Source organism: Carlito syrichta, unplaced genomic scaffold (genome assembly GCF_000164805.1).
Source record: "Carlito syrichta isolate Samal-C Ts95f unplaced genomic scaffold, Tarsius_syrichta-2.0.1 Scaffold308841, whole genome shotgun sequence".
Classification (NCBI taxonomy): Eukaryota; Metazoa; Chordata; class Mammalia; order Primates; family Tarsiidae; genus Carlito; species Carlito syrichta.
Window position 1 is genome coordinate 96996 of NW_007252937.1, and position 14401 is coordinate 111396.

General features: G+C 35.3%; 1 protein-coding gene across 1 annotated transcript in view; it reads right to left on the bottom strand.

Moving 5' to 3' along the window:
• LOC103268496 (pregnancy zone protein-like) overlaps positions 1-14401 on the bottom strand; it is a 57315-nt gene that overhangs the window by 23931 nt on the left and 18983 nt on the right. Inside the window, exons 14-18 of the mRNA XM_008066080.1 lie at positions 10583-10725; positions 7487-7636; positions 5430-5594; positions 3574-3673; positions 176-193 (exon numbers count right to left, since the gene is read on the bottom strand). Coding sequence (XP_008064271.1) covers positions 176-193; positions 3574-3673; positions 5430-5594; positions 7487-7636; positions 10583-10725 — 576 coding nt within the window. The remainder of the gene's footprint in view (positions 1-175; positions 194-3573; positions 3674-5429; positions 5595-7486; positions 7637-10582; positions 10726-14401) is intronic.

Genomic DNA, 14401 nt, shown 5'->3' on the forward strand with positions numbered 1-14401 from the left:
AGGTCATTTGCTCAGGGAATGTTTATTATTGGAACAACTAAACCTACTGTCTTGTTGCTTTGTTTATCTATTTGTCCTATAGAAAGACTAATCCTATTGTTTCTTTAAATTGAGTCTAGAGGGACAAGGTGGGGGGCCCAAGAAAAAAATGAAATGATTTTTTTAGAGAGTGGGCCCTTTGGAGTAGAAGCTGCTTCTGTAGGTAAGTGTCCTACGAACCTATTGGCATCAGTGTACTAGCTGGCATTGTTGTGACAGGCTGTGATCCGTTGCAGTGAATTCGCTTTTTTAGAGATTCTTTCAGCGTATTTGCTCATTTCACGACGGGTGATTTGTGAGTGCACCTGCCCACACCATGCAGAGTGTCCAGCAGTTTTTGACCAAAAGTGGCATACCCCTGTGCCCAAACTTCCTCTTTCATCCAGTGTCACCCCAAGCAACTTTTTGGTGTGTCCCCAAATGAAAAAAGTTCCCCAAGGGAAACGTCTTGCCAATGTGGAAGAGGTGAAACAAAAATGGCAGAAGCACTAAAGGGCATCAGAATCGACGAGTTCAAAAGCTGCTTTGAGCAGTGGAGAAAACATATCGATAGGTGTATTGCATCAGACAGAGAGTACTTTGAAGGGGACTGAAGTTGAGACATGTAAGAATAATTACACAATATTTGTGAATAATACAATTTTTATAAATAAATAATTACAATTTTTGTAAATAAATTCCATTTTTGGGGTTCATCATATTATTCTTTATAAACAAGAGCAAATGTAGCTTTCTCTAACATGATTATTCAACTGGTGAAGGGAAGGATAATGAGTAATTTAATATACATAATATTACTTTTACACTGAAAAGATGATCACATATTTATGTATCTATTTATTTATTTATTTTTATTTTTATTTTTTGAGTTGGAGTCTCACTCGGTCGCCCAGACTGGAGTGCAGCGGCCGCTCCCGGCCACCGCAGCCTCGACCTGTTGGGCTCCGGCGATCCTTCCGCCTCAGCCTTCCAAGGAGCTGGAACTACAGGCATGCGCTACCATGCCCGTCTAATTTTTTTTGATTTATCATAGAGATGAGTTCTCGCTGCCCAGGCGGGTCTCGAACCCGTGGGCTCAGGCAATCCACTCACCTCAGCCTCCCAAAGGCGCGGGATTACAGGCTGAGCCACCGAGCCCGGCTGATCACATATTTCAATTGCAGTGAGAATCAAACAAGAGGAAAGGATATTGGCTGAGGAAGATAATTTCAAGTGTGATTATTTTAATAGTGAGTGAAATATGGAGACATAGATAATAGCATATAGTTACATATGTGTTATAAACAACGGGGACTCAAGGAAAAAAGAGAACCAGCAACATTTAATGGACCAGCAAAGACTTTACCAGTGTGGACCTTAAGATGATCATTAATAGATAGGAAGCACAGGAGAAGGGGAAGGCATTCCTGCAAAAGATCTATACAGACATATTCACAGAGGTAGGAAAGAATGCTTCAGGGGATAATGCAAAACTTCGCTAGAGTAGGATGTCTGTTTTGAGGGTGTGTTTTAAATAATTGGGTGAATAGGAGGTGTAATTATATAATAAAACATCATGAAGGTTAAGACAAGTAAATAAGATCTGTTAAGGCAAGAGTTAGCTTGATAAAAAAGAAAATGATATTTCTCAAATCATAAAATACATATACATATATGTAATCTTTATATATCTTTAATATTACTTTAAATAACCGTATTATAACATTATACCTTATATATCTTCTGATCTCTGGAGTATCACCTTCTAAAGATGATTGTATATAATATGTAACTATTGGAACATTTAACCTATGTTAATATAATTATACATAAGTATATATAATTATAGAGTTGTGCATCCTCTTTTAAAACCTTAACTACAGTAATTCTATGAATTTTGGAAGTAGTGCTTATGTCTGAGAAATAAGTGACATGAGAAAAGCAGTATTTAAGGGTAGGTAGGTTAGAGGGAGGTGGAGAAAGACTGGAGGTCAGGAAAGAGAATCTGGATGGTTTTCAGTAACCTAATTATGAAGTAAAGAGGGACAGGACTCGGGTGATATAACTGAAACTGAGGAGGAGAAAATGGATTGGTGACAAATACCAAAAGAAAAGTCTGTACAGAATATTACAAAATATTTGGATAAGATGGTAATGATGACACTTAGTTTTCAGGTTTTCTGGATCCTTCCATTGATCCGTTTTGTCTTGGGGTTGGAAGGAAAATATACATTTGGTAAAAAATACAAAAATCAATTAATCATGCTTTTCAGTTTTTTAAAACAAAAACTTGCTATTACATTGAATCATAATTAGATTTGCAAATTTTATGTTCACAATGCCTCAGGGAGTTTGGTGTTGTCATTCTGACTTCAGATATACAGAAATCGAGAATCCAAAAGGTTGAAATTGAGTCTCCAAAATTTTAAAAGTCACATAGATTAGATAGGGGTGTGATGAGAAATTTTCTTTTTGATCTTAAAACAGTGTTCTTTTGTTGGTGGTGATGTTGTTGAGGTAATTTGTTAAACATTCTTTTGTTTTCAATTAGAACTTTACCCTTGTCTTCCCAGGAAAATTATCTACTATATTAAAATGTGTTTGTTCTTCAAAATTAAACCTTATGCTGCCACCCTAATTTTTCATTAGAAAGTATGTTTAGCAGACATTCAAGCATGCAGGGAGAAATTTCTCTAGCCTTGATAGCCATAGAAAATAATACTCAGAGTTAGAATCCTTTCAACTTTTCTTCATTTCCAGGTACACTTGAAACACACAAAGAGACTACTTAGTCATACATCTGCCCAAAGTTGAATTATCCTATTTTTTTCAGAATTGCAAAAAATCACTGGGATTTCAATAAAAACGTATGGCAGAGGCAGTTAATAACCATATGGTCCTTCCCTTTTCTCAGCCTCCCTTTCAGTTAGAGCAGGAATATGGGCAGACGTGATCTATGCCATTCCCACTTCTGTCCGTAAAAATCACGTGCAGACAGGCTCTTTAGTCCCCATGGTTATGAACCTGAAAGTCATGGTAGAGATGGTGGAGTCACCTGAGAAAAGCAGACTATTTCTTCTTGACTTACTGTTTTACAAAGAGTTGTTCTGAAGAGGTACTGTAGCTTGTTATACAGCTGTGATATAACTTGTTATACTGTATATATATGCACATTATATACTATGTACTATATAACTTATATCACAGTTGCATGCTTAGCAACTGAGATGTGGAGGTTTGTTACTGCAATATACTCTATCTAATTCTGACTAATGTAAGTATTAAATCCACAGTGAATGAAGAGGATCTGAAGTAGCAAGACGAAGGCTAGGACAAAAAGGTAGTTTTCATTTTTATGTCAGAGAGAATAACAACAATTGCTTAAAAATCCTGTTTTTGAGGAAGAAATATTGTTAAAGAATAACTTAGCAAGAAGTTGCTGCAACATCACAAGATACAATACATAGAAAAAAAATAACTTTTTACCTTAACCCCACCCAATAAAACACCATTTGTCTTCCATAATTCTGTTAGACCAATAAATCACACTCTTACCTCCTGCAAAGGCTACAGGCACTTCTGGATATGGTTGAGGCAGAGGACAAAAAAATGGCTTATGAATTTTTGAGTTGGTAAAAATATTTAATTCTGCAGACTGAAAGAAAAATAAATTATAGTAATTGTTAGAGCATAGTGGTCATCTGATCTTGAGGCTGGAATTTATTTATTTTTTATTTGTATTGCACTTTCTTATTTTACACACAGCTCATAGGATTATCATAAACATTTCATACAATAAGGAGGAGAGCGAATTTATAAATATGAAAACAGAGTCACAGAAGGTCAAGATCATCCAGTTGATAATTGGGCTTCAAATACATCTGATATACCTGATACTTCTTGAATTATGATCTTTTATCCGGAACACTGAGTATTTTCGCTTCAGATGTTTTCTTTTCTTATGAAACAAATATAGGTACATATAGACAGAGCTCTTTATGGCTTTGTTGCAGAGAGTATTTTTTGTTGGCCTCTTGCCGTTTTAAATTGTAGGGTTGCATATGGGGAATTTCATTTACAATCCTAGCAGACTCTGTTTTGTTTGCTTTATCAGCAGATTTCCCTTTCCCTGAATATCTGTGCTCAACTCATCCCTTTTGTGATGTGTCCTTTCCTCTTTTCTTTCTCAGTTTCTTTTAACTGCCTCGAATGTCTGCATCCCAAGCCTACTTGCAGATGCCTACGGGGGAGTCTGACTCCCAGAGACTATCTGTTTTCATTTTCTTCAATAGTATTCACAGATAAATACTCCTTATCTTATTGCTGTCTTATCTCAGAGTTATGTGGGTCATGGTGAGACTCTTGAACACAGTTGTCAGTGGTGATTGTGACATGGGATAGGGCGAAGAGAGACATGAATGTTTAGAGATTAATTAGCTCCTTAATTAACTTAATATATTTTTCATCGTGTGTCTGAGACCCTTGAAAAGGCGAGTACCTTGTTGGCAGCCATCCTCTCAGTCACTTGCACAATAAATACTTGTTGAATGAACACCTAATTGAATATGTAAAGTGCAATACTTGAGCCCTCACTATTTTAACAGGGCAGTACAATTTCAAGAAATGTCCTTTCCAGCCTCCACCACTTGGTTTATAATTCTGGAGGCTCCAGAAGAAAGAAATCTAAGTTGCTCTCGGCTAAGCGGCACACCTCTGTCAGAAGAATGATGTATGTGTTCCACAGAGTGTGATGAAAGTTTTAGTTCTTTTGATAGTGATAAGATTTAATTTCACAACCTTGATAAACTCCCCTTTTATGACTCTGTTCAGGCATAGCTCATCCCGAAGAGTCATATCTTTAAAACATCCTAGCCTTTCTAATACAAATTTTATGAATCATTTCTTAGTGAAAGGCTACTTTTAGTTTTCATGAAATTGTACGGCCCTGTAAAATTAGCGCGGGCTCATATATTGCACTTTATGGATTCTATTACGTGCTCATTCAACAAGTATCTATTGTGCACATGACCGAGAGGATGCCAACAGGGTACTCACCTTTCCAAGGGTGTCAGCCGTACTACGAAAAAATATTTTTTCTCACATTTTAGGATCTCTGCAAGTCACTGAGAGCGAAATGTGGTGAGGGTGAGTAGCTTTGGGGTCAATTTGGTCAATGTTTTGGGGACTGAAAGTAAACCATCTGCTGCTTATAGTGCCAGGTAAGTTCGTGTGTGAATATCTTTTTGCATGTATAATTCTCTATACCTCTGAGGTCACAATAGTTTCTACCACTCCTTGTTTTATTGAGGGAAAGGGAAGATCATATCCTACAGCTCAGAAGCCCGTTATTTCTCGATCTTAACAGAAGCTGAGAAATTACTTTTGGCTATGCTTTTAGGAACAATAATTACCTCAAAGATACTGGCAGCATCGTCATCATCCAGGTTGTGCTTTGGCGCATAGACAAGGCCATTGTGAGTGATGTCGTCTACACTGATGCATTTTTCGCCATCTTCATTCATCTGACCTCCATATCGAATACTCGGGAGGGTCTTTACTGGTAGCAATTTATAGACCTGTACAATCGAGAAAACGAGGAAAAGCTCTTTTGCAAATAAAATTTGAAAGCGATCATGTCCAACAGAGGATTTAAAAGATCGTGACGTTCATTCAACAATCCATACTTACGTGATTAAAAAGACAGAGAAGCATGGAGAGATATTAAAGATCATGGATCCTAATCCCCTTGTTGTATCAACGAAAGTAAGAGAGAGAGAGAGAGAGAGAGAGAAAATAAATTTATCAAAAATCTCAGAATTCATTGTGGCCGAGTAAAAATAAAACCCAAGTCTTCGTCTCCTAAACCAAATGCCTACTTTTAAAAGGAAGCAGGAAATGTGGACATCACAGAGATGTGTAACAGAAGTCGTCCGCAGTTTCATGACCTAGAAATAACCTCTGTAAATATCGGATTCATTTCCTTTCTCCATTTTTTGTATGATTAAGATCTGGCCAAGCTTTCTTTTTAGTCTACTATGTTAGAACCAAGTTTAGTTTGAGAAAAAACTAGGCACAGGGCGAACTGAGAAATAAATCAACTACAGTCCAGTTTTGCCCAGATGCTAGTACAAGGGAACCTGCTCAGGTATGTAGTGTTCAGGTCATCAAACAGGCAAGGCTCTCTGCACACCTCCTAATCGGATGCAGTTGTTTCTCATCTGGGCTACTCTAATAACCTCTTATCTGTTCTTATGCTTTTATTCTTGCTCCCATACGCTCAGCAGCACACACAGTCTTCTTAATAGGTCAATCTTTATTGTCCTCTCTCCTCCTTAAAGCTCCTCAGTGATCCAACACTGACTGCATTTGCTGTCAACTCCAAACTCTACATCAAGAGATGAGAGTTTGTCATATCTTCCCAGTTTTCTATTCCACCTGTGGCCTCAACCTTCCTCCTCTCTTACCACTACATTATAGATTATTACCTTTTCCTTTCTAGAATACCCTAAACTCATCTGACCTCAAAACCTTTGGGTGTGCTGCTTCCATTCTTTGTAATGCCTGTCCCTGCCCTCTATTGCCCTCCAGTCGAAGAGGACTCCCTATAACCATGATTTCAAAAATTGCTCAGCTTCTTTATTCTTGAAATCAATATCCTGTTTATTTTTTATCGTAGTTATCAGAATCAGGAATTATATGTTTTTGTTGCTTGCTTGTTTTGATAGCTCACAGAATTATAGGTTTAAATTGGTCCAATACCAAATCTGTTTGTTCATTATTAATTATCCTGTCCTGGTCTCAGTACAGTGTCTGTCCTGTAGCCAACATGCAATAAATAAATAAAGAAATAAGTGGATCATGAAGCTAGCAAACTATAGGACCTTTTTGTAAGAACTTTTTGTACTTCCCTATAAGACACATTTTTGAAGACAAGTTTGAATGGAAGCCTTCTTTTATCCGCACTTAAAATCAGTGGATTTTAGGGGAAGCATACAAAATCTGTAAATTTGCATAATAGCTTGAAATGAGGCAGGTTAGAAAATGGCATTGGAAGAAATTTGACTCAAATTCCACCTCTAAAATATATTTCTGGCATGCTGTCTCCACAGTTATTTCATATATCCTAGATGTGTTTTTTCATTCATAAAGTGAAGGTAATAAGATCCACTTCCAATAATCATTATTCATATATTGACTGAATAAAAATGTGTTGAGCACCTGTTATGTAAGTTTCTGTGCTCAGCACGGGAATGTAGTGGCAAGCAAGATTCCTCCCTCACTGAGAATAAAACGAAGAATAAAATGAGATTATATGTGCAAAGTACTTTGTGTCATTTCTGTTTGTTGTAGAATCACACTATGTCTGTCACTCTGAAGAGTTTGTCCTTTGCAGTTATAACTTCTAATTTCCAAATATGGTCTTATCATGTGAGTATTTTTTGATTTCCAAGATTGAAATGAGACTCACTGACTGAGGCGACAGCTCGGCTTCAGGCTTCATTAGAAGGACACTCTGGTCTACTGCACGGAGGGCACAGAGGGAGAGAGGAGAGGCTGTGACTTGCAGGTGGTTGTCTGAGGCTGGCAGACTCTGGGCTGAGGAGAACCTCAAATGTACCTGTAAAAAAGGACATGATTACAGCAGCAACTTTTATAATTATTACAGACTCAAACCTCTCTACTCCAGGCTAAGACTAATCTTAATACCTCCTTTCTTTTTATCTATCTTAGAACAGGATTAAGAGGTGAACAGCCTAGGAACTACCAACTGAACGTCCCTAAATAACCTGGAAATGTGGTTTCGGTTAACTCAGGTCTTCCACCCTTATATAATGGGTGAAACCTAAGTTGTTTTGATCACATTTAAATAGAATCCTAAATGGGATTGGAAATATACAAACAAGAAAGACTCATACCTTGTTGTAGCTGACCTATTTCTGTGTGGTGTTTTTGTGATGACTGTGCATAGTTTGCATGATGTCATACGAAATCATACTCCACCCCTGAGACCAGCCAACTGAAGTATCCTTCAGTTGTCAGTCTTAGTTATCTGAAATTCTAAAGCAGTGTGGTGCTATTTGTCATGATTGGGGATGTATTGGGTCATTTCAAAAATTAAACATCTCTTATGCATCCTAAGAGCTGAGAGTTGAAAAAATTTAAAGAATAATGAATAAAGAACAACAGAACAATGAAAAATTGTGCAGAATTTTTCAGAGATTTAATTCTTCTTTGACCAATAAAAAGTCATTGGTAAGTGTATCTATTCATTCCTTCTATTGATGTAGACTTTTCTTGAGTAGAATCTGAGCTATAAAGTTATACAGTAATAGTATCAGGTAACTTTATAGTTTCAGGGTTGAAAACTGATTTGGATTGGAACAAAGTATCAGCATGTTTATTTAAATAACATTTGACTTGAATTGCTGGATTTAGCTATGATAATCTTGTTTTGTGGTCTACTGAAATAATGTAGCAGTTTGGAATGATGTATCATTGTGTGCGTGTGTGTGTGTGTGTGTGTGTGTGTGTGTGTGTGTGTGTGTGTGTGTGTGTGTTTAATTTATTCTCATGATGCAGTAGTGTTTATCTCTCTTATTCAACATATGATGAAAACACTGCTTATGGAGAATTCTATTTTAAACATGTTTGCTTTTATTTTCAGAAAATTTAAATTCAGTAAAATATGTTTGAGAACAAGTAAGTTATTTGGAATTATAACCAACTAAAAATATTATTAACCACAATTAATACTATTAACATGAAGAGGACATGTTAAAAAATATTAAATTTTCTCTTGTTATGAAAACCAAAACTGAACTTCAAGGCATATTTCGAAGGAGTCTGTACCTACCTATATTAATCAATGTTATTCTGAATGAATAAATATATCCAGTTGAATACCACAGACAAGTAATTTAAACCATTACATAATATTCAATGTGTACATGGGATCTTTTATTTTAAAATTAAGAATTATATGAATTTTAAATATAAAACAGGTTTTCTTTCTCAAAAAAGATTGAAAAAATATTTAAAATGTATCTTTTTAAAGGGACGCATATCTTGAGCTGACTTGATCTTTCCTCACATCCTCAGAGCATATCTATTCTGTTTGCCCATCATCCTTTCAGGTTGCCTAACTTCTAGGATCCATAATTTGTGACTGTAATTGATCTACTTTTTTCTAATTTTTTGTGGTAGTATGCTTTCTTCTCAATCTTCTTATAAATCGAGGTTCATATTGTGTTTTATAAGTTATCTTGACCTCCACTCAGTGATGAGTTAAAAAGTGTTTGTCAGAAAGTGACTGAAAGTAATATCCATGGGCTTTTGCTTCTCTGATGAAGTTTTATGGTGTTACATAGGAAGCCATATGCTTTGCAGAATCAGGAATGTTTTCAGATTGGATGGTGAGGAAAAAAAATTAGTCTTCTGCTAATTATGTTTCATAATGCCTCTCATTTCCAGAGTATAAAGAAACTTCTGAACCACAAGAAAGAGAAAGCTATTCTGCTGCTAGGACAAATATGGTGTGTGCAAAGCTGTAGTGTGATATGGGCATTCCAAGATTTAAGAATAACTACCCATGGCTAACAGTAAGGGCACTGAAGCATGAAGCAGGGGTCTCTCCTCAGTCGATATGACACACATAGACGATCCATGCAGAACAGACACTGTGCTCTTGGACATATCATCCAGGTTTAATAGCATTCTTTCGTTAAATGAAATTGAAGATTTTTATCAGAATCATTGTGTATTTTTCTTATCTTATGATATACTTTAAAAAGATAATCTAAAAATATTTCTCGTGGCAGAAATGTTCACTTGCTATAAACAAACATTGTTGTAATCTCCACAAAGTCCATGTTAATGAATCTTTCTCAGTATATTTATTTTAAAAGAGCCATATGAAGTAGATGGATCTTATCTGATTATTAATGTTAAGATTATGCTGCCAGGGTAGTAAAAATCAGATAAGCAGCATCAAATTCTGTTGAGATAAAACTTATTTCTATGTCAGTTCACATTGCAGTTTGTATTCCCAAGAAATAAAAAATATCCCACCTTCACTTATTTTAGATTTTTTAAGAATGCTATAATCATTATTCGAAAGCCCAGGCTGTTTCTCAAAACAGGAGACATACATACACCCCTGAACTTAAACTCACGACAACTTACTGGTTTCTGCAGTGGTACACGGTGATGTGCCAGGGGTCTGATGGGATAGAGTTGACACAGCCTCGTGAAGCATCATTTTTAATTAAAAATTTTGGTAACAAAACATTTAAAAATGAAAACTACTAAAGGTTTAGAGTGGAATCGGTTTTGAAATTCATATGAACTTTATGATAAAACAAAAAAATTGTGTTTGTGACCATCTGCTTTGGAGATCAGCACTAGGCCTCTTAGGGGATGACATCACCCTCTGCTTTTGAAGGTACGTGGGAGGGATGTTTCAGAAACACTGTGTAGCAGGTTATTGATGTAGATGACGTGCTCATTTTCCACACTTCAAAAGGGGAGAAGAATAAAAGGAATGGCTTTAAGCAAAACAACCCACCTTGTTGGCAAAACAGTTTTCAATCTTGAGTTTGTCAGTATCTGCGACAATTTCTCCATCAGGTAAAACAGTATAAACAAACAACTGAGCTGTAGGAGCGAAGTCTGATTCCACTTGAAGGGAGAAGGAAAATACCCCTTTCACTGGAGAATAGGAAAAAAGTTCGGAATGGTAGATTAGGGACAGAAATCTGAATTTTATAAAAAAAGGTGTGGGGAGCTCTTGGATTATTTAATTTATTTAAATTTGGAGCACACTGAAGTAAGAAAAGACTTACACTTTTAAAAAAAAATTTGGTGATACATCTCACAGGGCTACAGGTGCAGTTTTGATACATGAAAATATTGCACACTGGTGAAGTCTGGGCTTTCAGTGTAATTGTGGTCAAATAATGTACGTAGGACCCATTAAGTAATTTCTTAGTCTTCATCTCGTCTCCCGCCCTCACACCCTTTTGAGTCTTCAATACGACTATGCACGAGGTAGTGTTCCATAAATATATACTTAGCTAATGACATTTCTTCGTGAAGATATAGGTTGTTTATTTCTTCTGCTTAAGTAAGAAAAAAACATTTAGTGCATGTCCATGTTTCTAAATTAAAAAAAAAGATTTATGAAGAAAGCAGTCGAGAGAGAAGCACTTCTAGACACCTTGAATTATTTCTCAGATCCAGACCAGCACAATTCTTGGTATGTGTGTAGTAGGGGCCATGCGAAGAATGCAACACCGTCTTTTCTTTCAGCCCATTTATAAGAGATCAGGAACACAGGTACAAGTAATCACGTATGAAGCATCGTGAGCCTCTGATTTTATGGGTATTTATCTTAGTGATTGCTTTCTGTGTGAACTACACAGCGCTAATTTAATATACCCATTTTATTTTATTTTTTATTTTTTTTGAGTTGGAGTCTCACTCTGTCGCCCAGACTGGAGTGCAGTGGCCGCTCCTGGCCACCGCAGCCTCGACCTGCTGGGCTCCGGCGATCCTTCCCCTCAGCCTTCCAAGTAGCCGGAATTACAGGCATGCGCTACCACGCCCGGCTGATTTTTTGATTTATTGTAGAGATGAGGTCTCGCTGCCCAGGCGGGTCTCGAACCCGCGGGCTCAGGCAATCCACTCGCCTCAGCCTCCCAAAGGCGCGGGATTACAGGCTGAGGCACCGAGCCCGGCCCCATTTTATTTTTTTCATAAATGTTCTAACTTTGATCTTTATAGAATAAAATTATTCTTTAAAAAATATACCTTTCCTATATCTATAAAAGATTTAAGGGCAGCTTTAGCTAAAACAGACCCAAAAAGCAGAGTCAAAATAGATTTGAAACAGTAAGACAAACCTAGTGAACGTGGACTTCTGGAGCAGGGTTTAATATTGACAAAGGCTAATTTTATTAGGAAGCTGAAACAAAATGATTATTACACTGGAGTATTTAAATTTATCATTGGTTTCCTGGCAGCCAAAATGAATAAAAAACAATAATATGCACAGTTATAATTAAATAAAATGAAGTATGGTCTTAAGACAGAGACACTTCCTTTTCCCCTTCCCACCTCTCAAGGTACTCAGTTCATACGGAATTTAAACTCTACTATGGAAACTAATTTTGAAGATATTACTTGATGAGGCAGTTTGTTTTTCATGATATTAAAAACAACCTTACCTGTTCTTAAAAATCACTATAATATCCAATCACGTAAAATTAATTATTCGATTGGAATTTAGAGTCAATGTTTTCTGTCTGAGTGAAAGTATTCAAATTGTGTGCTTTTAAAAGTAATACGAAAGCAACTAGTTAGAGATTTTGTAGAGCTAGAGATATTATAGATCAAGGAAGAAAGTAAGCTGAGCAGGGTTTTAGAATGTGGCTTGCATCATTATAATGGCTTTGGAAACCTCATACTGGCTAAAAAAAGACTAAGAGAACAAAGTTTTTATCTGGAAGTAAAGTTACAAGAAATTTAATAGTAGGCTAATATTATATGCAAAGAGTTACAAGCAAATTCATTAATATTTTGAATTCAAAATAAATTTATGATTAAGTAAAAAGAATATTTTAATCCATCTTTATATGACTAGGAAAGTTATAAACAGTTGAGTTAGATGACTAACTGAAAATCAGTTTTCACTTAAAAAATTCTATAAGATGTTAGGGTGCAATGTCTGCTTGATGCTGTGTTGAATTTCCCAAGTGAAAAGAGGTAAAGATGAGCTAGCAAGGTATAATAGACTGAGAAGAAATGGTTCTTACATCAGCTTTTACTAAGTTGAACAAGTTAAGATATGTTTCTAGGTATCAATTTTCCCAATTGCAAAGTAAAGCACCTTTAAGTTTTAATTTAGGTCTTTCATTCAGATTTTTAAGAAGAAATAAGATTTGTATAATTTTTAAGTATTTAAACAGAAAGACATCATCTAGTGTCTCCACTAGACTGTAGAAATTCAGATGCTAGTTTTCTAGCATCTAGAGAGACTGCAATGTATTTTATTAATGTTTGTATCCCAAACTCCTGTTTCAAAGAAGGTAGACACTCTTTGGATATAATTCTGATGGAAAAACTTTTTCACAATTTGGTTTTCATAAATTGTTAACAAAAAGAAAATATTCTTGATTTATGAATTACTTTAAAAATATTTATCATGTACCCACTGTCTGCCGTGTACTAATATCAGAAATAGTTTGAGATAAAAGACAAACACACTTCAAATGTTAGAATATATATTCTTCATTTTTTTTCTGGATATATTAGCTTACCTTGGAGGCATGGGTATTTTGTCTTTCTAAATGTGGTCTGTTAACAAAAGTTACTAGTCAAACCATAAATATTTAAATGAATGAAGAAAAGAAATTCTATTACTTTCTTATGATATTTAACTTGGAGATGATATGTAACAAATAAATAGTCCAGCAAGTAAATAGTATATAGTTGCCAAAAAAATTTTTGAACATATCTTTTTATGAAAAGCTAATCATTTTTCCTAGAATAACAGGGATTAATGAATGTTTATGATTCAAGGAAAATGAGAAGGAAAGTATATATCTGAGATATAGACATTTTATCAACCAACTTGACTTAAGTAACATTTACAGAACACATCGTTTAACAGCAGCAGGATACACATTCTAATATTTAACAAGATAAGTAATATTCTGGGTTGTAAAATATGTTTTCTTAAATTTAAAATAAAGTCATGCAACCACGATGAAGTCAAGTTAGAAAGCAATAACTAGAAGATCTCTAAAAAAAAAAAAAAATCATGTTTAGAAACAAAATAACACACTTCTAAATAACCCATGGTCCAAAGTAAAAATCAAAATGGAAAGTAAAAAATATGTTGAATTAAATCAAAATGAAAGTATCACATGTGAATATTTATGGATGCAGCTAAAGCAATATAAAACACTAAACTCATAGTAGAAGAAAGATCTCAATCAAAGATCTCTGCGTTCTCATGAAGAAACTATAAAACGAACAGTAAATTAAACACAAAATAAGCAGAAGAAGTAATTGATAATGATCAGTGGCTATCAATGACATAAAAATAAAAAATTAATTAAAAATGAGTTGTTTGAAAAGATCAATATAATTGGTAAGCTTCTAGCTAAACTGATCAAGAGAAGACATAAATTACAAGTATCTTGAATGAAAGAGATGCTATTACAACAGATAGTACAGGTTTTTAGAAGCTATAAAAATATAAACTATTTTATGTCAATAAATTAGACAATTTGAAAAAATAGACAAGGTTATGAATGACACACACTACCAAAAATCACTCAAGGAGTAAACAAACCACAAAAGAAAAAAGATCATCTTAACA